The sequence below is a fragment of the Urocitellus parryii genome, chromosome 7 (genome assembly GCF_045843805.1).
Source record: "Urocitellus parryii isolate mUroPar1 chromosome 7, mUroPar1.hap1, whole genome shotgun sequence".
NCBI lineage: Eukaryota > Metazoa > Chordata > Mammalia > Rodentia > Sciuridae > Urocitellus > Urocitellus parryii.
Window position 1 is genome coordinate 159,315,804 of NC_135537.1, and position 26,802 is coordinate 159,342,605.

The 26,802-nt window shown below is 44.3% G+C and overlaps 1 protein-coding gene across 1 annotated transcript; it reads right to left on the reverse strand.

Annotated features, from left to right (window-relative positions):
• On the reverse strand, nt 1–25,714 carry B4galnt2 (beta-1,4-N-acetyl-galactosaminyltransferase 2 (SID blood group)). The gene is made up of 11 exons (XM_026386803.2): nt 25,699–25,714; nt 24,321–24,414; nt 23,464–23,601; nt 18,368–18,474; nt 15,911–15,948; nt 12,276–12,456; nt 10,811–10,897; nt 5,698–5,885; nt 4,714–4,854; nt 741–960; nt 1–206 (listed from the first exon to the last, which is right to left on the reverse strand). Exons 1-11 carry the CDS (start codon nt 25,712–25,714, stop codon nt 1–3), a joined length of 1,416 nt encoding a protein of 471 aa, XP_026242588.2.
• Nucleotides 25,715–26,802: the final 1,088 nt, after the last annotated feature.

The window sequence follows — 26,802 nt, forward strand, 5'->3', positions numbered from 1 at the left end:
TTATGTGGAGCACTGGAGATGGTTCTTGAAGTAGTGGAGAGCCAGTTTGAACTGGACCCCAGCCCTGGTGTTGGTCCTGTATATGCTGTACGTCTTCTCCAGGGCGGCCAACTCCGAGTCCTCCGATGGACTGCGGGGCTGGTGACTGACCACCACATCTGGGCATGAGCCCACCAGCAGACTCCCCAGCCCATCAATAAAAAACTCTGTGAAGAGAGGGAGAGCGGGAGAAGAAATGAGAGCTGCCGCCAGAGAGCCTCCTGCATGCAGCTCTGCGAGGGCGGCCAAGGGAGAAGCTAGAGAGGTCCAGCTCCGTGTAAAGCCACACCCCGAACTCCAGGAACCTGCCTGTCCTGATGTGTTGGGAGGCAATAAACTCATTTCTCAGGCAGAGAGGCATGATCAGGCTTCTACGGAACAGAACTGTGGGCTCCAGTTTGGAAGGATTGAGAGAGAAAGGCAGGGGTAGTTACCAGCAGCGCTTTAATAGGAGAGGACTTCAGGGAAAAAGACTGCAAAGCAGAGCAGAGCTGTAGGGGGCATCTCAGATGGGCAGGGACAGCCTGGGAGAGGCACCGAAGTGGAAGACAGGTGAAGAGAGAGGGAGGCAAGAAAGATCATGAGCTCCCTAGTTTGGGGTGAAAGAGGTAGGAGACCCACTGGTGTGGCTCTTGGTGAGAACGCGCTGCGGCGGGGTACGCCCAGCCCGGCTCCCTTCCCCAGCTTCTCCTGCCTCCCACCTGAATGCGCCACACGTTGCAGCCGGGGATCAAAGCCAACTCTAAGGAGTCGCTGCGTGTGGGCCAGGAAGAAGTTGACTACGCCACTGGTCACCACACAGCGGGGGAAGCCGTCCAGGCGCTGGAACCATCCGTTCCTCTTGTGAAGACAGTCACCAGCCTCGCTCTGTTCCAGCAACAGCTTGAACTGGAACACGTTCCCCATCACGCTGCCACCCACCTAGCCAGAGGGCACAGAGATGTGGTTTGAGAGCATCCTGCCTCTTCCAGGAAGCTCCACTGGACCACACCTCCCGTGTGATGAGAATCGCACCTATTCTGGATTTGCCCTTCAAACCATCCCTCAGTTACTCTCTTCTTGCTCTGCGACCACAGTTTGTACTATACTGCTGCGGGGCCTTTTGGAGCTTTGAATTCCTGCCTTCCCTGATCTCCTTGATGTGAACAGCATTTCCCAAGTCCAAAAGTCAGGCAACTGCTACCTTATGTTCTGATCACAGGAGCACAAGCTCTCCTGATGTGCAAGATCTCTCAGCACTTCCTTCCATTATCTTAGTTCAAGCAAGAGGCAGCCTATTCTCAATGGTCCATTTGTGAAGTGTGCATTTGCCAGATCTCCTTGCAGAAGGCGATGTATCTAAGCTCCCTTCTGTCTGATCCTGGCTTACCTCTCTATGCTGCCTGTCCATGCACCCATGGGGGATAAATGCATTTAAATGTTTGAGCTTCAGCAAAACAGGATGAGCAAGTACGTCATCCTTGGTATCCATGGAGAGCCGGTTCTCAGACCCTCTGCAGATACAGAACTCCACAGATGCTCAGGTCCCTTTGTATGAAACGGCACAATTTCTGCAAATAACCTAAACACATCTTCCTGTATACTTTACATCTTCTCTAGGGCGGGAGGTGTAGCTCAATGGTAAAGCACTTGCCTAGCTGAGGTCCTGGGTTCCATCCCTGGCACTGAAAAAAAAAAAATCATCTCTGGATTTCTTATGGCACCTAACACAATGTAGTTGTTACACTGTATTGTTTAGGGAATAATAATAAGAAATGAAAATTTGTACAGGTTCAATATAGTCGTGACCCTCGAGTGTTCTAACTACCTAGTACATGTCAGCAACAAGATAACTCCACCCCCTGCCATTTTTGATCAGAGGTTGATTAGGTCCTCTGTTATAGAACTCACCAATACCAGGGGCAGACTGTATATCTAGTCCTGAAACAATCACCATCATTTAAAGGTGACACACTGAGGTCTACATTGTTCCTTCTCATCTTTTCCTTCTTCCTTACTTTTTATAAATGAACCCTCTGAGTTTTTAAGTGGAATAAATTTAAGTTGGCTAAAATCAATTAGCCAACTAAAGATGACATTTCCCACACCTCCTGCATCATAGTTTAATCTGGTGGCTAAATTCTGACTGGAGGGATATGATTTAGAACTAGTGTGTGCAACATCTAGCTCATGTCCTTAAAAGAAACCTTTGCAGGCCAGGTGTGGTGATGCACACCTATAATCCCAGAGGCTTCCCAGGCTGATGCAGGAGGATCAGGGTTCAAAGCCAGCCCCAGCAATTTAGTGAGACCCTATGGAACTTAGCAAGACTTTGTCTCAAATTAAAAAAAAAAAAAGAGGCTGGGGATGTGGCTCAGTAGTTAAGTGTGCCTGGGTTCAATTCCTCGTACACACACACAAACCCAGAAAAGAAACAGAAACCTGTTTGCCCTGGACTTCCTTCTCCCCCTTGTTTCTGGCCTGCAGGGGTGGGGTGGGGGGATCAAGGGGTGACAAGAGGAAGTAGTTGTCTAGGATGCTCTTGGAAGCTGACCAGACTGCCAGCATGGAGTTTCAAAAGAGCAGAAACTACACGTTCCCTCTTGTGTAAGCTACTGTGACTTGTTGGTATGGGGAAACCAACTATGTCTGAGTTCATTCAATGCTCTGGGGATTTTCCACTGTGGTCATGCTACCTTACCTTAGGATCCTTTTTTCCTTCTTTTTTCTATAGTTAATTGAAAAAAATAATTTTGGGGGAGGGTTACTGGCGATTGAACGGTGCTTAATCACTGAACCACATCCCCAGCCCTTTTTAATATATTTTTTGTAGTTGTAAATTGACACAATACCTTTATTTTGTTTTATTTATTTCTATGTGGGGCTGAGGATCTAACCCAGTGCCTCGCACATGCAAGGCAAACATTCTACCGCTGAGCCACATCCTCAGCCCTCCAACCTTTTTTAATATTTTATTTAATATTTATTTTTTTTTAGTTCTCGGCGGACACAACATCTTTGTTGGTATGTGGTACTGAGGATCGAACCCGAGTCGCACGCATGCAAGGCGAGCGCGCTACCGCTTGAGCCACATCCCCAGCCCCTTAATATTTTATTTAAAGATAGGGTCTCCCTGAGTTGCTCAGTGCCTTAATAATCTGCTGAGGCTGGCTTTGAACTCAAGATCCTCCTGCCTCAGCCTCCCAAATTGATGGGATTATAGGTGTGTGCTATAGTGCCCAGCTCAGCTAATTGACTTTTTTTTTTTTTGGTACCGGGGATTGAACCCAGGGGCACTCAACCACTGAGCCATATCCTCAATCCCTTTTATATTTTATTTAGAGACAGGGTCTCATTGAGTTGCTCAATGCCTTGCTAAGTTGCTGAGGCTGGCTTTGAACTCAAGATCCTCCTGCCTCAGCCTCCAGAGCCGCTGGGATTACAGGTGTGTACCACTGTGCCTGGCTAGTTAATTGACTCTTGATGTTTTTATTATTTTCCTCTTTTTAAAATGCCACTGGGGGGCTGGGGATGTGGCTCAAGCGGTAGCGCGCTCGCCTGGCATGCGTGCGGCCCAGGTTCGATCCCCAGCACCACATACCAACAAAGATGTTGTGTCCGCCGAGAACTAAAAAATAAACATTAATAAATAAATAAAACATTTTAAAAAAATAAAATAAAATGCCACTGGGGTCATGTGGCTTTTAAAATTTGTACTACAGGTTAAGCTTTCCTAATACTGAAATCTGAAATCCTAAATGGTCCACAACCCAAAACATTTAAGAGGCAACATGACCCTACAAATGGTAAATTCTGTACCAGGAAACTTTGCCTCATGCACAAAATTATTTAAAATAGTGTATAAAATTGCCAGCATGGTGATGCATGCCTGTAATCCCAGCAGCTAGGGAGGATGAGACAGGAAGATCTCAAGTTCTAAGCCAGCCTCAGCAAAAAGCAAGGCACTGAGCAACTCAGTGAGACCCTGTCTCTAAATAAAATACAAAATAGGGCTGGGGATGTGGCCCTGAGTTCAATCCCTGGTACCCTCACTCCCAAAATAGTATATAAAATTATCTTCAGGATATGTGTATGTATAAGGTATATACAAAACAAATGGATTTCACATTTAGATCTGGGTCCCATCCAAGATATCTCATTGTATATACACAAATATTCAAAAAGTTGGGGCTTGGGTGTAGCTCAGTTGCTAGAGTGCTTGCCTCACATGCCCAAGACCCTGGGTTCAATCCCCAGCACCAAACAAAGCAAATATTCCAAAAGTTTTAAAAATCCAAATTACAAAGCACTTCTGGTCTCAAGCATTAGATAAGGGTGGCTTTACCCTGTTTTTTTAAAAAAATGTTCTGTGACAGAACCAAAGCATGGCTCTTTTTAATCTCCCATAGGTCCTCTGAGGGAGTTGGAAGTGATGCACAAACACACCATTTTAAAAGTAGAACAACTGTGAATTTTAAGGGGAGGGTGTATTTGCTCAAAGAAAAGCAAGTGTGGAGGCAAAAGCAGAACTCACATCTCCCGATTCCTCGGGTTTCTTGTGCAGTGCTCTCAGGCCCAGAGCTGTGCGGACTTATTCATCTATCACCTGTGGCATCAGCTTCCCTCCCTCCCTCCCTCCCTCCCTCTCGGTGTCCTTTCCTCTCTTTTTCTCCAGCCTCCCCTTCTGTCCCTTACCACATCCAGCTCAGTTTTCTCCAGGACATCCACCAGCACCTCAATCTTGGTCTTGTTGTTGAAGACAAAGTCATCGTCCACCCAGAGAACATATTTGGTGGTGACCTGAGATATGGCCAGGTTTCTACCAGCAAACCAACCCTGTAAGTGGCACAAGTTTAGATCAGCAGTTGCCCACCTTGGCTAACAAGGAGAATCGCTGGGGATGCTTCCCAATAACCAGACTGTACCCCCTCATGGATTATGTCAGAATCTGTGGGGGTGAAGCCAATACACGGCCAAGGTTGAAAAGCACTGGGCAAAGGGAGTCCATGTCTCAGGGAAACACAGTAAGAGAGAGTGACTTTCTGGACAAAGAAAAGTTAGAAAGTCTTCATTGGGGGGTTGGGGTTGTGGCTCCTTGGCGGAGAGCTTGCCTCACACATGTGAGGCACTGGGTTCGATCCTCAGCACCACATAAAAATAAACAAGATAGAGATATTTAAAAAAAAGTCTTCACTGGCCTTGTGGACTCCATGAATGGACAGAAGAACTTTTTCACTTAACAGAATTCCTGTGATTCTTTTTCTACCTCCTAAGAGATGTGAAGTTTGGGGGACATCTGAAAAGTACTATAATCATTTCCTCCTTTACCCATGCAGGAAGGCATGTGGGGAAGAGAGAATTCTCTGCTGTTGGAGCTACACTTCAAGAATCCTTGGGATGTCAGAGACGGCAAGTAATTTATAAGGACCCCTTGTCATTTCCACACCAAATATAAAGGAAGATGAAATAACCACTTCTTAATGCAGAAATATGAGGGTGACCCGATTTCTTTCTGAATCTGGAGTTAGCAAAGGGACTCAGGGAGAGGCCCCAGGCCCTCCCACTCCAGGACTCCTCTTGTCTTTGGAGACCACTATAGTAGCCCCATCAGGGCAGAACTTGACTCTGGGGCCCTCTTGACCAAGGAGCAAAGTACCCCCAGACCTGAGAGGGACATACCTTCCCAAAGGGCATTGTATAATACTCCACATAGTCATCTTTAATTTCCAGGGGCTTCTTGCCATCATCAGCCACGATCACAGTCACATCTGGGTAATACTCTCGAATACTCTGGAGTAGGACCTTAAGCTTGTGGGGACGGAGGAAAGTCTTGGTGGCAATGGTCACCAGATTTCTGAGCTTCTTCTCTGAACAAAAAAAGAGTAGATGCAGAGTTTTGTCTTGTAGGAAGCCTCACTGTCTTGACTTGTTCTCTGATGTTGCTTGGTTTTATTTTACCAGTGCTGGGAATCGAACCCAGAGCCTTACACACTAGGTAAGTGCTCTACTATTGAACCACGCCCTAGCCTCCTGAGGGCTTCTTCTTTTCTTCCTTTTTTTTTTTTTTGGTACTGGGGATTGAACCCAGGGGTCCTTAACCCCTGAGCCACATCCCTAGCCCTTTTTTGAATTTTATTTGGAGACAAGATCCCGCTAAATTGCTGAGGCTGGCTTTAAGCTCACAATCCTCCTGTCTCAGCCTCCAGAGCCCCTGAGATTACAGGTGTATTCCATCGCGCCTGCCCTGAGGGATTCTTCATGCCACATGTCACTTGATTGGAAACTGAAAGCATTGACAACACCCAACTTGTTGAAATTTTACATCTTTTCCTTTTCCTGGTTCTGTGAGCTCTGCTATGCCATCTTCCTACTGTCTGTTAGAATGCTTCCTTTTTTTTTCTTTCCACTCACTCTTTAGCATTTTACAGGCACCCTGCTTCCATCTTAATACTAGAAGTTAAGATGCTCAGAGTTTCACCACTCAAGAGGTCCAAGGAGGAGAGTCACAGACCCCAGGTCTTAAGAAATTGAGACCTGTTCCTGCCATCAGATCCAAGCCCTAGGAGAAGCCTACCTGGTCATTCTCCTCAGGAAGATATGGAAGGAAGGAGGTCCATTTGGAGACTGCAAGGCCTGGACTAAATTGTCCATCTTGAGGCACGTGACTTACGTAAAAGACTGGGGAAAGGTCAGCTTTTCCAAGGAGAAGATCCCATGATGAAACAACTGGAGCTGGTAGGTGGTCTGGAGTCAGCCAGTGGAGGCGGAGCCCTACCCCCCAGCTGAATTTGGGGATGTCAGCAGGCTGGTGTGGATGGAGTTAGCTCCTGCTGAAAGTCCACCCTACTACTGTGGGTAGGTGAGCGTGCATAACCCCAGGCAGAGCCACTTTTTCAGAATGACAGAAATCAGAAGTCATTCCAGAATCCCCTTAAAAATTTTGTCTTCCACCTTTACTTCAGCTCCTAGTGAATCTGATGGAGGGAAAAGACACCAGTGGAAAGAGGCAAGTAAAGCGTCCTCAAGCTGGGGGGTGGTGGTGCAATCCTGAAATCCCATTCACTATGGAGGCTGAGGCTGGAAGATGGGGAATTCAAGGCTAGCCTCAGCAATTTAGCAAGGCCCTAAGCCACTCAGTGAGACCCTGTCTCTAAATAAAATATTTAAAAAGGGCTGGGGATGTGGCTCAGTGGTTAAGTGCCCCTAGGCAAACCCCATACCAAACCCCAAACCCCATACCAAAAAAGAAAAAAAAATTGTTCTCAAGACCCTGCTGAACCAATCCTCCCTCCCACCCCCTTTAAAGCCTTTAAAAATGTTTTTTTTTCTTTTTTACCAACCTAGATGTCCTTCAGTAGACAAATGAGTAAAGAAAGTGTGGTATATATACACAATGGAATATTACTCAGCATTATAAGAGAATAAAATTATGGCATTTGCAGGTCAATGAATGGAGTTGGAGAATATCATGCTAAGTGAAGTTAGCCAATCACAAAAAACCAAAGGCCGAATGTTCTCCCTGATAAGTGGATGCTGATCTGCTGAGGCCAAGTAGGTATGACGCATCGTAATCCTTGCCAGTGTACCCCATGTTAAATGGACTTGCCTTGGAAATTTGCTGCGACCTTGCTTGTGTGTTTGAGAAAGATGACCCTGCTCAAGGTGATCAAGGGTGGATCCAGGTTTGAGGAAGTATCCTGCAGGTTTGAGGAAGTATCCCGGTCCTTGGGTTTAAGGCGTTTCCCGGTTTAAGAATATGGGTTTTAGGGAAGTTGAGGTTGAAGATTATTGCTGCTGGGATTAGAGTGTTCCTGCGGCTTGTTGAGTTCTCATGAGATTAAAATGGGATTTGGAAAAAAGCCTCGTGGAGTAGGATTTGGGATCGGAGATATTGGAATTGCCCCTGAACGTGTGTGGAGGCTGGTGTGAGATCGGGAATAAAGAATTGCTGTTTGAACCTGCAAAGCTGTGTGGTGGCTCGTGATTCTGTGCCAAGCCGAGACATTGGCACTTGGCATCTGGCACTGATCCATAATGGGGGAGGGGGGCATGGGAAGAATGGAGGAACTTCAACTGGGCAAAGGAGAGCGAGGAGAGGGGAAGGGAGTGGGCATGGGGGTAGGTAAGATGGTGGAATGATAATTACCCTAGGTACATGTATGACTGCACCTATGGTGCGACTCTACATCATGTACCACCAGAGAAATCAAAGTTGTGCTCCATTTGTGTACAATGAATCCCTCCCTTCCTTCCTCCTTCCTTCCTTCCGTCCTTTCTTCCTTCCTTCCTTTGTACTAAGGATTGAACCCAGGGTTTTGGTCATTCTAGGTGAGCACTCTACCCCCGAGCTACTTCCCCAGCCCCCCCATATGCACTTTTTTTTAGCATCAAATATTTTAATTGATCTATCCACCCATTTATTTATTTATTTAATATTTTTTGATACTGGAGATTGAATCCTGGGATGCTTAACCACTGAGCCATATCCCCAGCCCTTTAATTTTTTAATTTTTTTTTTTTTTTTTTTTTTGAGACTGGGTCTCACTAAGTTGCACAGGGCCTGGTTTTGAAGTTGTGATCCTCCTGTCTCAGCCTCTGGAGTCTCTGAGATCACAGGCTTGTGTCAGCACATCTGGATTGAACTTTTTTTTTTTTTTTTTTTTTTTTTGGTACCAGGGATTGAACTCAGGGGCACTTAACCACTAGCCACATCCCCAGCCCTTTTTTGTGTTTTATTTAGAGACAGGGTCTCACTGAGTGGCTTAGGGCCTTGCTAAATTGCTGAACTGGCTTTGAACTAGTAATCCTCCTGCCTCAGCTGCCTGAGTCATAGGGATTACAGGCATGTGCTTCTGCACCCAGTTAGAGCATGTATTTTAATCACTAAAAATATTGTGGAATATAATATTTTTGTGAACTGAGTGCTTTACCAAAGGCCTATTGGATGTTCTTTCCTTAATAATTTATAGGTGTTCTTAAATAAAATTAGACTTTAATGTGTGTTGAAGATGTTCATTTCCCCCATGTGTCCATTGTCATTTGACTTTGCTTATGGTGGGCTTCTGCCATAAAAACATTTTAAAATGTTATATATCTTTTTTTGGGGGGGTACCGGTGATTGAATTCAGGGGCACTTGAACACTGAGCTACATCCCCAGCCCTATTTTATATTTTATTTAGAGACAAGGTCTCACCGAGTTGCTTAGTACCTCACTTTTTGCTGGGGCTGGCTTTGAACTCACGATCCTCCTGTCTCAGACTCCTGAGCCACTGGGATTACAGGTGTGGGCCACTGCGCCCAGCTAAAATGTTATATCTTATGGTTTTAGTCTCTGGGCTTTGTGTCATGCCTTACATGCCAGCATTACTTTTTAAATTCTATGGGTTTTTTTTAGTACTTTAAAAATTCTTAGATGGGCTGGGGATGTGGCTCAAGCGGTAGCGCGCTCGCCTGGTATGCGTGTGGCCCAGGTTCGATCCTCAGTACCACATACCAACAAAGATGTTGTGTCCGCCGAGAACTAAAAAATAAATATTAAAAAAAATTTTCTCTCTCTCTCTCTCTCTCTCTCTCTCTCTCTCTCTCCTCTCTCACTCTCTCTTAAAAAAATACTTAGATATCTAACCTATTTGAAATTTATTTTGCTATGAGTTATGATATAGATTCAACTTTTTACCTTTCACATAGCTACACAGTGATCCCACATGATTTCTTGACTAACCCATCTTTAAATTGTTAATTTGCCCCATTTAATTTGAAAAGGTACTTTTATCACACTGTGAAATTCCAACATGTATTGGGTCTATTTCTGGATTTCCAATTTTATTCCAAAGATGTACCTGTTCACTCTCCAGTACCACTGTTTTTATTACTATTACTTATTAAAATGTTATAAATCGCCAGTCACTCACACTTAAAATCGCCATGACTCAGGAGGCTGAGACAGGAGGATGACAACTTCAAGGACAGCCTCAGCAACTTAGCAAGGCTCTATGCAACTTAGTGAGACAATGTCTCAAAATATAAAAAATTTTTAAAAACATGGTGGAGAGGGCTAGGGTACAGTTCAGTAGAGTGCTTGACAAGCATGTGTGAGACACTGGCTTTGATTCTCAGCATCACATAAAAATAAATAAACAGGGCTGACATTGTGGCTCAGTGGCAGAGCACTTACCTTGAGTACGTGAGGAATTGTGTTCGATCCAGAGCACCACAATAAATAAACAAATAAATAAACAAACAAAATATAGATCATGCCCATGTCCAAGTAAAAATAAATAAATAAATAAATAAATAAATAAGCCATGTATAGCCAAAGGAATGAGAAGTTGTACTCCATTTGTGTACTATGTGTCAAGCTGCAATCTACTGTAAAATAAATGAATTAATTTTTTAAAATTTTACTTGCAATAAATAAATAAATAAAGGTATTGTGTCCATCTACAGCTAAAAAAAATTTTTTTTTTAATGAGAGGGAATATAGTTTAGTAGTTAATTGACCTAGAGTTCAATTCCCAGTACAAAAAAAAAATTAAAAGTTATAATTTTTTTTTTCAAAATAAGCAGGAACCACATAGAAAGTAAATACAGTGAAGCAATACTAGGGGAATGTGTTCTAAATTTTTTTTCCCTTGAACAAAACTTGTGCTCAAGAATCCTACCAGCCCTGTGGGTGTGATCAGTTTTCCTCCATCTCAGAGGTATCCCCTCCAAACTTCAGAGGTATCCCCTCCAAATTTCAACCAGTAACTCTACAATACCACAATGGAGCTCCAAGGTCAAGGGACTTACCTGGTCCAGGGTCATACAACTTGGGTATGACCGGATGGCGGATGGTCACTGGGAACTTGGCCACTGAGGATTTGGATGTCAGAATCACTGAAGGGAGAAAACAGGTCAAAGCCTGAGCAGCACCACATCTGGGTGGAACTCCACGCTACCCCCAGGAAGCTGACTTGATGGGCTCAGGTGAAGGTGGTGGGGTGAGTCCTGGCAGGGACAAGATTGAGGACTCCACAGAGCCTATGGCCTGTGGGCTCCTGACTTGTCCTTAGGGTAACCTGATGAATGCCTCCGAAGCTCTCATTCTCCCCTGTAAGAGTGTGCTGGGGGGAGTGGGCTATGGATCCCAGAGTCTGGATTAAGATTGTGCCGTGTACTCTCTGAAACACCTTGAAGAAATCACTTCACTGCCTTCTCTGCCTACAAAACCAGGATAACAGTACCAGCTCTGTTTCACCTCACAGGGTCATTTTCTGAAGGGAAACGTTTTAAAACTTGAAGGTGGAACGAACTATCTTTTTAGCTAGGGGTCATGAGTGATCTGCCCCATGTTGCATTTGTCTTCTGTTGGTGTCCTGGGAATGCATCCTGTGTGGCTAGTGAAGAGAAAAGGGTGATTTTAACTGATCCAGAAGGAAACCGAGGCTGCCTTGAAGATGGCAGGAACTGTTCTCCCGAGGTTTCTGGAGCGGGGAGAGGAGACAAAGTCACTGCCCTTAGAACTGAGAGTTCCCCCACATGTCCTCTTTCTGTTAGAGCCCAGGCCAGTATATTGATGTACAGACTGGCTCCCTCCTCTCTCCTCTCAAAGCTGAAGACTGAGCTTTGGGAACTGGGGAAGGGAGACAGAACTGGATGGGAGACAGAAACGGATGGTGCTTTGGTTCGGGTAAGTCTCTCCCAAAGGAAATGTGCTGAAGGCTTGCTTAACAGTGTGGCACCACCGGAAGGGGAGGAGCCTTTAGGAGGCGGGGCATGGGGAGGTCTTCAGATGACTGCAGGTGAGCCCCTGAGGGGATGGTGGGACTCTAGCCCCTGCCTCTTGTTCTCTTTTGCTTCCATACGCTCCATGCCATGATCTGCTGCCTCCCCACAGACCCAAAGCAAAGGCCCAACCAATCATGGACTGAAACCTCCAAAGCTGTGGGCCATGATAAACCTTTCCTCTTTATAAGTTGATCATTTCAGGTATTTGTTATGACAGAACACTAATACAGGTGGTTTCCTCAGCGAGCCCACTGTTGTGTGATGGGAGCCTCATGAATGGTTTGTTCTGTCCTTGAGTCACCCTACGGGATCAATGGCAATGTAGGAATAGTATTGGATACAGGAATTGGGAAGTCTGGTATTAGAAATAAATGCAAATGAAGAATCTTAAACACAGGCAGGCTTCCCGGAGAAAGAAGACTGAAGAGGAATCCCAGTGGTATTTTCTAGTTCCTTAGACATTTGCGGTCCAAAGACAGGTTCTCACCCATGTCCACTTTGTGGTGCTGGTACCCTGTGCTGGTATATGTCACATGCTGGAGAATGAACTTCAAAAGCTCCCGGCTACTGGTTGAAATGATCAGCTGCTTCTGGCCTCTGCCCTGCACAATATCACCTGGGACATCAGCAAGAGTGTTGAATGTCCCCAGAGAAGCTGTCAGGGTGACCTAGGGTAGTATTAAGTTTATTCACATTATTATGCAACCATCATCCATTTCTATAACTTCTTCACCAATCCCAACTGATTCTTTGTATCCATTTAACAATAACTTCCCATTTTTCCTTCCCCAGGCCCCTGGCCCCTGGCAGAAAAATGCTAAATGCCAGGATAGGAAAGTATCTTTTCTCAGGTAAAGCACATGCACAGGATGACCAGCAGGGGGCAGAGCACAGAAGAGCTAGACAGGAGGGCTGAAGGACATTGTAGTTCTAGTTTTGCAGGGAATAGCTGCTGCAGCTGTATCCTCTCCTAGACCAAGTATTAGGACTCCTGTGTGTTTAAGGAACTGTTTCTGCAAACATAGGGTATTTCTTGGCTTGCAAGATTTCTTCTTATTCTTCTTATTAGATTTGTTCTTGCTATTATTCTGTGTTACTGAAATCAAACCTAAGACTTCACACATGCCAGGAGAGTATTCTACCACTGAGCCACACCCCCAGCCGTACTCCTGTTTTTTTGTTTTTGTTTGTTTGTTTTTAAATATTTATTTTTAATTTTTTTTAGTTAGACACAATATCTTTATTTATTTATTTTTATGTGGTGCTGAGGATCGAACGCAGGGCCTCGCATGTGCTAAGCGAGCGCTCTACCGCTGAGCCACAACCCCAGCCCCTGTTTGTTTTAAGAGTACATTTTTATTTTATTATTTTTTATATACATATTTTTTTTTTGCTGGTGGTTTTTTGTTGTTGTTGTTATTGTTGTTGTTGTTGTTTTGGTATTGGATGCTTAATTACTGTACATCTCCAGCCCTTTTTTGTATTTTATTTAGAGACAGGATCTTTCTGCGTTGCTTAGGGTCTTCCTAAATTGCTGATGTTGGCTTTGAACTCACAATCCTCCTGCCTCAGCCTCCTGAGCTGCTGGGATTATAGGCATGAGCTACCATGCCTGATCTTACTGCTATTTTTGACAATTTGCCATCTCATTCTTACTCTAACCTTCAAAGGAGATTTTCAGGACTTGGTTGGAGACCCTTTCCCTTCTTACTTTATACTTTCTTGCTAAAGGATTTCATCCATTCTTATCACTTTAAAGAAAACAATTATTTATGATTGGTTTCAAACCAGCTCTTGTCTTTTGGTGATCTAGCTGCCTGGTTGGTGGTCTTGCTAGGAAACTTCCCAAGCAACTCCAACTCAGTGTCTTAGACACTGAATTACTGATAGTTTTGATACTGATAGAAACTACTGGATAGATACCCATTGCCCACTCACCCCCTTTCTCCCTGCTTGGTGAATGGCACTTTGTCCACTCACCTGCTCAAGCCCCCCAAAGGAAGTTTTTCTTGTTCTCTTCTTCTCCTCTCACCTACAGCCCATTGTGGGCAAGCCCTGCCAGCTCTATCTTAGACATGCAGCTAGCTGTACACCTCTTCTCTCCACCCCCACTGCCACCCTCCACGCTTACTCTCTGCTCTTGTCCTCTGCAATAATCAAGTAGATTTGTTTGGTTTTGGTGCTGGGGATAGAACCCAGAGTCACTTTACCACTGAGCCACATCCCCAGCCCTTTTTATATTTTATTTTGAGACAGAGTCTCACTAAGTTGATTAGAGCGTTATTAAATTGCTGAGGCTGGTCTTGAACTTGCGATCCTCCTGTTTCTGCCTCCTGAATTGCTGGGATTACAGTTGTGTGTCATCACACTCAGTGATAGCCAGGTATCTTTATGAAAATACCCAAAGGATTTAAAGTCAGCATACTGCAGTGACATAACCACATCAATGTTGACAGCAACTCAATTCATAAGAGATAAGCTATGGAACCAACCTAGGAGCCCCTCAACAGATGAATGGATAAAGAAAATGTGGTATATATACACAATGGGATTTTACTCAGTCATAAAAAAGAATGACTTTATGACTTTTTTTCCAGTAAATGGATGGATATGGAGACTATTATGCTAAGTGAAATAAGCCAATCCTTCAGACCAAAGGTTGAATGTTCTCTGATCTGTGGACATACAACAAGGTGTGTGTGGGGGAAATAGAAGTTCATTGGATTAGACAAAAGGGAATGAAAAAAAGTGAGGGGGGAAGGGAATAGAAAAGTCAGCAGAATGAATCTGACATAATATTCCTAGGTACATGTATGAATATACCACAGTGAATATCATTTACAACCTCAAGACTAGGATCCTAATTAGAATAAGATGTACTCCATGTTTGTATAAATATGTCAAAATATACTCTACTGTCATGTATAATTAAAAATAACAAGTAAAAAATCAATTGTAGGGGCTGGGGATATAGCTCAGTTGGTAGAGTACTTGCTTTGCATGCACAAGGACCTGGGTTCAATCCCCAGCACCACACACACACACACACACAAAGAATAAACTGTAATCCCAGCAGCTTGGGAGGCTGAGACAGGAGGATCCTGAGTTCAAAGCCAGCCTCAGCAACTTAGCAAGGCCTTAAGCAACTCAGCAAGATCCTATCTCTAAATAAAATACAAAAGGGGCCTAGGGATAAAGCTCAGCATTTGAGAGCCCCTGGGTTCAATCCCTAGTACAAAAAAAAAAAAAAAAAAAAAAATCAACTGGATTGTCACTCCTGCTGAAAACATGATTTAATCAACAGCTACTCTCTGAGAATGAACATGGTATTCCAGTGAGGAAGACATCAACCAGCACAGAGCCACACACAGTTACTCAGCTACAGATAAGGACCATAAAGAAGGGAGCAGAAGGAACTGGGGGCATAGCTCATGGGTAGAACACTGGATTCCATCCCCAGCACTGCAAGCAAAAAATGTAAAAATAAAACAAAACAAAAGGGGCTGGGGATACAGCTCAGTTGGTAGAGTGCTTGCCTTGCATACACAGGCCCTAGGTTCAATCCCCAGCACCAAAAAAAAAAAAAAAAAAAAAAAAACTAAAAACAGTGCAACAAGAAAGTGACAGTAACAAGGTTGGGGATGTGCTCAACGGGTGGGGGAACCAGAGAAGACCCACAGAGGACAGAATTAGCTCACTCATCACCATTCCAGCCTCTATCTGGCATGCAGAGGTAGGAAAACTAAAGTTACCTTTCACCCAGGGTACATCCCACCAATAAGATATCCCTTCAAAAGATCTCAACTTGGAGCATTCAGTAGGGAAAGAAGGACACTGAGCACTGTTGTCCTGCCAGCCCTGGCCCCAACAGAGGCCACACAAGCCAGAGGCCACACAAGCTAGCAGCTTTCTCTGCAGCAGAAATAGCAGCCTCCGTGGTGGCCCAATGCTTTGTATGGCCTTGGGAATTCTCTCCACAACTCCAGCCACCTCCAAGGCTGAGAAGATCATGCTTCTACACCCATCCTCCTCATGGCCCACCTTGGGCTCATGGGCTATTTCATCTGGATAAGGGCAGTAACGGCAGGATGCCCAGTGCAATGCTGGGAAGGGAAATCTTACCTCATAGACTGGGGCATCTGGACCTTCAAACTGGAGACCTGGAGAACACAGGGAAAAGGACAAAAAGCGCCATCTGAGAGGATGCCAAGGATCCCTGATGCTCTCCCCTAACTACACATCCTTGAGAGACTCTAAGTGTCACCAGCTTTCCAGAGTGTTGGCTGACAAACCTCTTCTCTCCAAAGCTGTCAGATGGTGCCACAGTCTTTCACAAACCCAAGTGGTTCTAAGGCCTCCAGGGCCCTTCCTCAGCTTTGGATGCTGGGAATTCACTCAGCTCCTTCCTGGTACTGAAGGGAAGGCAGCAATGGAGACATCCTTAGACAAGGGATCTGGATTTGTAAAATTCACAGAGATAGAAAGGAGAATGGGGATTGCCAGAGGCTGGGGAATGAGGAGTTGTTGTTAAATGGGTATTTAGTACCAATTGTAGCTGGGTACGATGGTGCATGCCTGTAATCCCAGAGGCTCCGGAGCCTGAGAAAGGAGGCTCCTGAGTTCAAAATCAGCGTCAGCAACTTATCAAGGCCCTAAACAACTCAGCAAAAGTCTGTCTCTAAATAGAATATGAAAAATGGGTTGAGGATGTGGCTTAGTGGTTGAGTGTCCCTAGGTTCAATCTCTAGTACCAAAAAAAAAAAAAAAGTACCAATTGGAGGGCTGGAGGTGTGGCTCAGTGGTAGAGTGCTTACAGAGCATGTGCAAGGCCTTGAATTGCATCCCCAGCACTGTGGAAAATAAAAATAAAATAAAAAGTTTCAGTTGGGAATTGTGAAGAAGTTCTAGAGATGTCTAGAGATGGGTGATGGTTGTACAAAAGTGTGAATATACTCAATGCCGCTGAACTATATGCTTTAAAATGGTCAAAATGAGGGTCAGGGTTGTAGCTCAGTGGTAGAGTGCTTGCCTCTCATGTGTGAGGCACTGGGTTCAATCCTCAGCACCATATAAAAAATAAATAAAATAAAGATATATTTTAAAAAGTTATCTTCTGGGGCTGGGGATATAGCTCAGTTGGTAGAGTGCTTGACTCGCATGCACTAGGCCCTGGGTTCAATCCCCAGCACCAAAAAAAAAAGGTTATCTTCTAAAAAAATGGTCAAAATGACAGTTTGTGTTGTACATATTTTACCATAATAAAAAGTATCATCCCAAATAGAAAAGCGTTTTTAAATAGCTATTCAAAAGCTGGGGATGGTGGCACACACTTGAAATCCCATCTACTTGGGAGGTTAAGGCAGGAAGATCTGAAGTTCAAGTCCGGCCTGGGCAACTTGATGAGACCCTGACTCAAAATAAAAAGGGCTGGGGTTGCAACTCAGAGTTAAAGCACTTGTTCAGCATATGGGAGACCTTGGGTTCAATCCCCAGCACCAAAAAAACAAAAAACAACAATAACAAACAAACAAACAAAAAAAAAACTATTCAAATCCATTATCAATTCACTCCAAATGTATTTACTTTAAAATCTCTATTTTTATAATATGTTTAATTGTAATTTAGACACACCTTCTTTATGTGGCCTGAGTAAGCTTACTAGACTCTTACCGTCTAGAGAATTGGCAATATAGATAGAGTTTATTTCAGGGCCGGGGTTGTATTTCAGCTGTAGAGCCTTTGAAAAGCAACAGGGCAGGAACAGAAATGAAGGGAGCCGGCTCACCTGGAAGAGGGGCTGAGGCTCGGCCCTGCTACTCCCTTCCCTTTGTCCCATCTGGGAGGCTCGGCCCCAGCTCTGGTACCTGCCTCTGGCACTTACTCATTGCTTCCTGTTTGACTTGTGACTTTAGGTAATTTGGCTCTTGCTCATTGATACAGGACCTAAAGAGGGCTCATCTGGCTCCAGGAGATATGCCCCATCCCAGCTGTCATTGCCACCCAGAATATACTTGAAGAGTTCATGGTGGGGCTGTTTGCCTCAAGATCCCAGAGCAGAAGAGTCCATCAGCCCAGCCCACTGAATCCACCATCTCTGCACTGGGGGAAGACGTGCACATGCAGGCTCATGTTTCTTGTCTCTTCTGGTAACACTGCACTTGGCTTTGAAAAGGGATGTGATGCTGAACTAGAGGGATGTGTAAAAATCTACCATGGAGGGAGTTCTAACCAGCAGAAATAAGCTTTTCAAAATGCCCTCCCTGGAGACCGGCTCATGTGTTGCCTTTGCCCTTCATGCTAAAATACTCCCAAGAGTCAACTTTGCCCTAAGATGCTTAGAGACACACAGCTGTCTGCCTTCTTCTGTATTTTCTTTGTTCCCCAGGAAGATCACAGCCACTAAGGGAGATTGCCAGTGGTGGAACCAGGGAGGTTAACATTAAATGACATCACACCAAGCTTTTTGAGTTGTGCTGTGTATACAGCTGGCACTCAATGAGTGACTCCTTCTTCTCCCTCCTTTTTCCCTAAGGAGAGTAAGAATAATGTCTGCAGCCTCTAGGATGCTGGTATACCTACCTGGGATGAGAATCGTGTGCAGGGGCATCACCTCTACTCCGTGCACTGGGTACCCAAAGGGGATGTTGGGCTGGGCCAGCAGGGGTGGTGGGCGTGGCAGCCCTTCTCTGCAGGAGAATGCAAACATGAGCAGCTGCCCTGATGCTGGTCCTGTGGTTGGTCCTCAAAGTGGTCCCTGCACACACAGCTTTGCCCTTCCCATGTTGAGAAATCAAAAGTAGATTGTTCCTGTCACCCTCCCCCATATCTTTATTTTCACTCCTCACCTCAAGCTCTATTCCACAAAGGTACTGGGGCAGTATACAACAAAGCACATAAATATTAAAAAAGATAACAAAAAATGAAATTATCAGATGATGGGGGTCAACCCTCCTGCAGTAGCTCAAAACCAAGGTCATATCTGTACTTCCTGGTAGCCAGGTATAAAGTGATTGACAGTACACTGTCCTTATTATCAACAGGGAGATGCAGATCCATTCTGGAAGGGAAGGAATCTTTCTCCAGTATTAAACTAAAAAATTAGCTGTATCACAAGAAACTTGATTGTTGAGTGGTTGTTATCTCAATATTTGTAGAGCAAACCCAGTAACTATTTTTATGGTTTGCTATAGTTGTTGATATCCTTCAGTCAATGGCAAAAGCATACCAATCCAGGAAGAATGAGTCTTTGAAGGACAAAACTGTGGTTAAAATGTAACTTTGAGGGATCCAGTTAACTAAGCATATCACTTAAATTACCTTGGGAAAAATTAGACCATTCCAGTGAATATGCATGCAAATAAGAAAAGGATAAAATTTTTAAATGAAAAATGGCATAAATAGGCAAATGACAATAAACATGTGAAACATGCTTCACTACCATATCAATCAAGAAATGTGTATTTAAAAAATAATGAAGCTTGTAATCCCAGTGGCTCAGGAGACTGAGGCAGGAGGATCGCAGGTTCAAAGCCAGCCTCAGCAATTTAGCAAGGTCCTAAACAACTCAGTGAGACCCTGTCTCTAAATAAAATCCAAAAAAGGGCTAGGGATGTGGCTCAGTTGTTGAGTGCCCCTGAGTTCAATCCCCGGTACCCCCCCCAAAATAAATAAATAAATAAAAATAATGAAATACTTTTCAAATTGAAGTTTTAAAATGGTAAAAGCAGTGGCTGGGGAATGTGGCAAGCGGTAGCATGCTCGCCTGGCATGTGTGCGGCCCGGGTTCGATCCTCAGCACCACATACAAACAAAGATATTGTATCCGCCGAGAACTGAAAAATAAATGTTTTAAAATTCTCTCTCTCTCTCTCTCTCTCTCTCTCTCTCTCTCTCTCTCTCTCTCTCTCAAAAAAAGGACTGGGGATGTGGTTCAGTGGTTAAGGGCCCCTGGGTTCAATCCTGGGTGCCAAAATAAATAAATAAAAAAAAATGAATACAGTGTAATGAGAAAATGGTAACAAATACTCAAAGCTCATCACTTCTTAAGTATTTTACTATTAACTCTGATCTTGAATCTCTTTCTGTACAGTGGAGATATTTTAGAATTGTGACCTACTAGATGTCTCTTTCCAACTCCACATCCAGTAACGTCATACTGGTAACTTAAAATCAGCTATGGTATGGGAACCTGGCAAACACTCCAAATCAGGGTGGCCCTGCTTGGAGGCCATTTAACAACACCCTCAATAAATAACACTCACACTCACGAATATCCTTTAGACTTTTAAAAGCACAAATGATGGTATACTGTGCAATCTTCTTACATCTTGCTTTTTTTTTTACCTAATAGAGCTCTGTTCCCTACCAATGCATCTAGATTTACCAAATTCCTTTTACTACCTGAAACTTTTGTCCTCAGAATTGCTCCTCTGTGCTGGAAGTGAACCACACTTAAGAGTTCTGCCCAGAGTCCCACATTATTTAATAGCATCCTGTCTGCCAGGCCTGTGCTAAACTGGAGACACAGAAATACACGAAGCCCCTTTCCTGGAAGAATGGGAACCCAGACCCAGGCCCAGATGCCAATAATGAAAACACTAAGCCATCTTTTCAATAACAAAGAGAAAGCTGGGCTTTGACTGAAACTTGTTCTCGAATATTCTTTTCTCAATTATCAGATATGGAATCCATTCTCCCTCCCAAGATCTTCCATGTCACTCCCTCTAACTACTATGATAACACTGAGCTTTGAGTTGAACTCTTGAGCTTCCACCCAACTTGTTAAATACATTCCATGGACCACTGACTGTTCACATTCACTCACAATTCAACACTGGGTTCCGTCACTCTGTCGCTATAGGGGCACACAGGGAGTGTTAATGTGAATAGACACTTGATTATGGGTTAGGGTGCACTTACTATCATAAGCTCTTTGAGTGCAGGGTCTGTATTAGATTTATCTCTATACCTAACTCACACCTTTCTCAAAGCAGGCATTCACTGTATTTCAAGAGTTAAATAAGAAAGATGTGAGGAGTTGAGTGTGGTGGCACACATCTGTAATCCCAGCGGCTCAGGAGGCTGAGGTAGGAGGATCCTGAGTTCAACGCCAGCCTCAGCAAAAGCAAGGCCCTAAGTCACTCAGTGAGACCCTGTTTCTAAATTAAAATACAAAATAGGGTTGGGGATGTGTCTCAGTGGCCGAGTGCCCCTGAATTCAATCCCCAGAACCAAAAAAGAAAAGAAAGAAAGATTCGAGGAACATCATGGAGGAGCTGAACTGAGCATCTCTCTGCCCAGCTAATTTTTACTTTCTTTCCTCACATAATAATTGCATCATGATTTTGGTATAGAATAATATTCACTGTGTATATTATTGAAACTATGTTCTTGGGCTGGGGAGGTGGCTCAAGCGGTGGGGAGGTGGCTCAAGCGGTAGCGCGCTCGCCTGGCATGCGTGCGACCCGGGTTCGATCCTCAGCACCACTTACCAACAGGGATGTTGTGTCTGCCGAGAACTAAAAAATAAATAAAATTCTCTCTCTCTCTCTCTCTCCTCTCTCACTCTCTCTTTAAAAAAAAAAAAAAGAAAGAAACTATGTTCACATTAATCATGAATAAGCCATAGATTGTTTTTTGCCAATTGCTACATTTTCTTTGCCAAACTTATACTTCCTTGTTTGCTTAAAAACTTTCTGTACGTCATTGATACTTGACCTTGGAAGTCTGAGCCAATAGTATAAGTCTCTCGGTATATTTAAATGTAATAAGCAGTGTCTGTTTCTCCTCTGTCACAGATATGTCTCCTACAGCCTTATTTCTGTCCCTCTGTTGACCACTTAGGCTTTGCTTGATGCATACCTGTCTTCACCACCATCCACGTCAACCATTATTATTGGGCTCGGTTGGCTTTTGTTCATTCCTATATTGTTTAGTATAATCCCAAGAGCACTGGGCATTTCCACAGGGGGAGGAGGGGAAGATGCGGACATGCCCAGGAACTTCTCCAGCTCCATAGCCTTCCCTGCTTGGAATCAGTCTCTTCTGATAATTCCTCTGCCCAGCTCCCTCCACCCTAGCACTCCACCCAGGACCCTTAACCTTTCCCTGGCTCTCCCCATCTCACCCCCCTGGGACTCTTCAAACACCTTTCTCTTTTGTTTCCTTCCCCACCTGGGATATTCCCTCCTGGTGACAACCAACAGTTCCCAGGGTGGAGGCAGAAGCTGGCTAACTATAGGAACATGTCCCCTGTGCCTCCCCTTACACCGTTCTCTCATTTTATGCATGTTTACAGAGTATTTCTTTGTGTCAGCCACTGTCTAAGGTTTGGAGTCTCTGTGTACAAAAATGTCATGAATCAGTGCCAGAGAGAAACTGGGAGACGATCAGACATATGGTCTCAAGGTGAGAACTTGTTACACCAATGTATGGCCATCTCTATACTTAGATTGTTATTATTTGTTTATTTTGCAGTACTGATAATAGAACTCAGGCCTTACATATGCGAGGTGCGTGTCCCACCACTAAGCTGTATCTTCAGCCCTTTTCGTATCTCCCCACTGTCCTATAATCTCACAGAGAACAGGATGATCATGATGAAGGTGTTCAATCATATTACAAAGCAGATACAGTTTTAAGCCCTTTCCATCTATCAACTCCTTAGATCCTTAGGATGACCCTAAGAGCCAAGTACCATTATTGTGTTACAGAGAAGGCTAAGCAGATTGGCCAAGGTCACTAGCAGAAGGTGGAGGCTATAGGACCTGAGTGCAGCTGGCCTGCCTCCCATGCCCCAGCCCCATTGCTTTGCACATAGTCAGATGTGCCAGGTTCAAATCCATGGCAGAATCACCTGTGTATCCCATTGGCTATGTGGTTTTCAACACTCCCTTCCTACTGGTGCCTGAATCTCTCTCCCAGGGACTCCTCTACTTGCATGTGATTTGGGGATAGTGGCTCACTCCAAAAATCAAACACAGAGGGATTTGACTGGGTCCTTCTCTTACTTTTGATTCATGACTTTGGCTCAGTCAACAGAACACTAAGGTAATGACCTGGGGACAGTATATTGCAGAGTTAATGACAACATAGGCACCAGATGGCTCTGGGGCCTGACCAGACCTTTAGTGTCCCCTTGGCTCTTGTCCAGCTTCCAGCCTGCCCATTTTACCATCTAGGGATTTGGTGAAACCCCAGAATCCTTTCCACCAATTCCCTCTTGATATCAGCCAGAGAATCAATTTCTTCCCTTTTCAACTAAGAGTCTTGGTTGATACCCGCTGAATGTTTGCACCTCTTGTAATTAAAAAAAAAAAAAAAAAGTGACATTCCCCCTTGCACAAATGGCAGGTGAACTGTATGTTCCCAATATACAAATGAATAAAATAGTGCAACTTGGTGATGAGTACAGAGCGACCCACTGAGATGCCTGGGTGCATGGAGGCTCTCCCACCATCACCCTAACAACTAGTTTCAAAATACCTCCATTCCTTTTTCTTCTTCTGTTATGAAATATTTTATGCATGTTCTATAAAACTTCTCTTAAGGACCATGTCCTCAATTCCCTTCTCATTTATTCCCGATAGCTCCTGCCAAGAGAAGGAAATCCTCTTTTTTTTCTTAGGATCCACTCCAATTCTCCCCAGATCCACGATCCCCCCAGCCCGCATTACCTCCTCTGAAAGTGTTCAAATTCAGCCTGTCTCCTTGCCTTCACCGCTGGGAGCTCGCTTTGATTATAGGCATCCTGAAAGTTATAACCTCCTTGCTGATGGGTGGTTTCACATTTGCACTGCTTTTTAGGAAACAGCCTAGAGGAAGCAAGAGGGAGCAAGAGGGCTGTAAACTTGGGTTGGGTGGGAGGGAACCTGAGGTCCAATTCAGTGTGTCCTTAGCCCTAAGGATCTCCTTTATCACACACTTGAGATCCTGGAATCCTCCAGCAGAGACACAGGTAGGGAGGGAAGGGAGAATTGAAGATTCCCTCCTCTCTCCTCTCTCTCATGATATTGACATTGATCTCTCTCTCTCTCTCTCTCTCTCTCTCTCTCTCTCTCTCTCTCTCCATATATATCTCCCCATCCATCCCAGGCTGGGCTTGCAATCCTCATGCCTCAACCTCCCAAGTCACTGGTATTACAGGCATGAACCTCAGCATCTGGCTTCCCCTCTCTTGAATTGTCCCCTTCACCTGAGAGCCACAGGAACCTCAGCAATGTCCCAGTCCCATGAGGAGGGGAGGGCAGAGCAATAGGAACGAAATGTCTCCCTTTAGTCTTGGCCCATTGGGTCCTCCAAGTATTAAGGGATTTTGCTGAGTGCTACAGAGAACAGAGATTGTGCTCTGTAGACCAGGCTCTCTCCTGGTAGACCAGGCTCCTACAACTAGGAATCACTTTAGCAGATCAGCAGAGGTTCAGGAAGGCAGGGAGCTGTCTGTACACTGGGCATAGCGGGGCTCTGCCCACATGAGAGGCAAGGAAGAGAGAGCAGGAGGGCGAGAGTGGAGAGAGAACACTCAATGGCTCACCAGATTCCATCATAGGAAAACAGTTTCCGGAGGCGCTCCTCAGGAAGAAGTTTCAGCGGCAGGTGCGCATGCTCTGGCTTGAAGCTGCGGAATGCTACTGGAAGGGACACACTTCTGAATACAACTAGGACAATGCTGAGTACCAAGATGAAGGCCCACGCCTTGAGGAGCCACAGATATCTAGAGATGATGGAAATACAAAAAAGCAAAACACTTTAACAACTCTTCCTCCTCCTCCTCCTCCATTTCCTCCTTCTATTCTGGGGGGCTGGGGATGGAACCCAGGGACTCTGCTCTTGCTACATCCCCAGATTCATTAAAATCTCTTTTTTTAAACTTCATAATAAATGGCATGGTTACATGATATAAATGAGAACAGTAACTTGAGGAAAAAGGCAAGTTGAACCTGCTTCTTATACTGATCACCAAAATTGGTTTCTGATAGAGTGAAAGAATCAAGTTGCAATAAAAGTATTCAGAAACATTTCAAATAAAAGTGAATAAAACTGTCTCCAAAAAATGAAGAAAAAAATATAACAGTGGTCCACTTTATACTGTGAATATAGCCCTTGCTGCTCTGATACTCTAACTTATTTTTTAAATGGACTTGTTTCTTTCTGTTCCTCTCTAGATCCTCCCTAATCCCATGGGCAAACAGGATTATCTTTCTTCCCCATCCTAGGCAGAATTATCTGTACACACACACATGCCACAGGACCAATGTAATTCAGACTTAGGGATAGAACCAGAAGTTCTCAGAAACGACTGTCTCCCAAATCAACAAGTGAATTACACCTCCAACAGAGAACACATGGACTGTAGCCTTTGGGTCACCTCTTTAAAAACTGCCTGCTCCCCTGGATGGGCAGAATCACAGGCCCTGGGACAGGAGTTCCCTGTGTTTCTTCTTTGCTAGCAAAGCAATAAGACTTCTTTTTCCTTTTACTCAAAACCTTGTCCTTGTTATTGCATGGGCATCAGGGACAAGAAGCAAGCTTTTGGTAATACTCGCCTAATATGTGCAAAGCCCTAGATTTGATTCCCAGCACAAAGAAAAACAAAGATACCTTCTGATTGTGTATTTTGTCACCATATTCATTTTATGATTCATGACGCTTTGATAGCACAGATACATCAAAATGGAGTTGGGTGTGGTAATGCACACCTGTAATCCCAGCTCGCTACCACAGAGAATGAGGTTCAAGATCAACCTAGCGAGATCTCCAGTCAGAAAAAGGAGGAGGAGGAGGAAGAGAAAGGAAAAGAAACACCTTTAATAGGTGTAAGGTCCTTGCTTACCATCTGGGTGGCTATCCTAAGTAACAGCCCCCATTTTCCTGCCCAAGGGAATATTATCACTCCCTCAAACCAACCTCACCCTTAATCACCCACATTCGGACCCACCTGGCTCTAATGCCTGAGCCTCTCTCATAAATGTCCCAGAACTCGGAGCTGGGGTGTGACTCAGCAGTAGAAGGCTCGCATAGCCCATGCAGAACGCTGGGCTGGCTCCTCATCACCAAATAAAAATAAAATAAAGGCATTGGATCCAACTACAACTAGAGACAAAATATTAAAAAAAAAAAAAAAATCCCAGAACTCAAGCTTGTGTTGCCTGTCTCTACTATGGAAGGATGTTGCTTTTATTTTCAGCTCTGACAAATAAACTTTCTCATGTGTATCTCTGGCTGGTCTCCGTGTTTCATTACTTGCTCGCCCATTTCCCGCTTTCTCCCTTTCCTTTCAATAGGAAAGTCTAGATGTTTAAATATGCGTCAGAACTTTTAAAGATATCTGCATGGTGAAAAATAACTCTGAAGTAAGAAGAGTAATGTTGCCAAAATCTTGGTCCCGGTCTCCAATGCCAATTCAATAACCAGGACACGGTTTTGAGAAAAAGGAAAAAGAAGGTTTATTGTTTTACAGGAGACTTCTGTCCCAGAGGCTGTGATTCTGCCCAACAGCAGAAACAGAGATGATTCAAAAGCTACATTCTACTTGTTCTCTGTTGGAGTTATAATTCACTTGTGAATTTGGGAGATAATCATTTCTGAGATCTTCTGGTGCCACCCCAAAGTATGAATTCCTTAGTTCCCATGGTGGGTGTGTACTCAAGGACAGATAACTCTGCCTTAGGTTGGGGAAGAAAGGTAATCCTGTTTCCCCTGAGATTAGAGAAGGGGAGACATAAGGCAGGAGCAAGGAGAAAGGAGGAGAAAGAAACATGTCCATTTAAAAAAATAAGTCATAGTGGCAGAGCAGCAAGGGCTATATTCGAAGCATAAAGTGGACCACTGCTACATTCCCTCACTGTCCATTTCTACATTCCATTTCTATGGAAAAAAATGGGCAACAATATCTCCAAACTGCTTCCTGCTGAAAGGGGGCGAAGTTGGGGGAACCCAAAATTGTTGTCTATCAGGTGGGGCATGGACAGTTAAGGGTATTCAGCATCAGATCCGTCCAGAGGTTCACAGTGGCA

What these genes read in the sequence shown, in the direction of transcription:
- B4galnt2 (XM_026386803.2), bottom strand. An exon ending in GCACCACAAAGTGGACATGG is followed by an intron (nt 10,898 to 12,275) that starts GTGAGAACCTGT and finishes TTCTCCCTTCAG; the next exon opens with TGATTCTGACATCCAAATCC. An exon ending in ATACAATGCCCTTTGGGAAG is followed by an intron (nt 4,855 to 5,697) that starts GTATGTCCCTCT and finishes TGCCACTTACAG; the next exon opens with GGTTGGTTTGCTGGTAGAAA.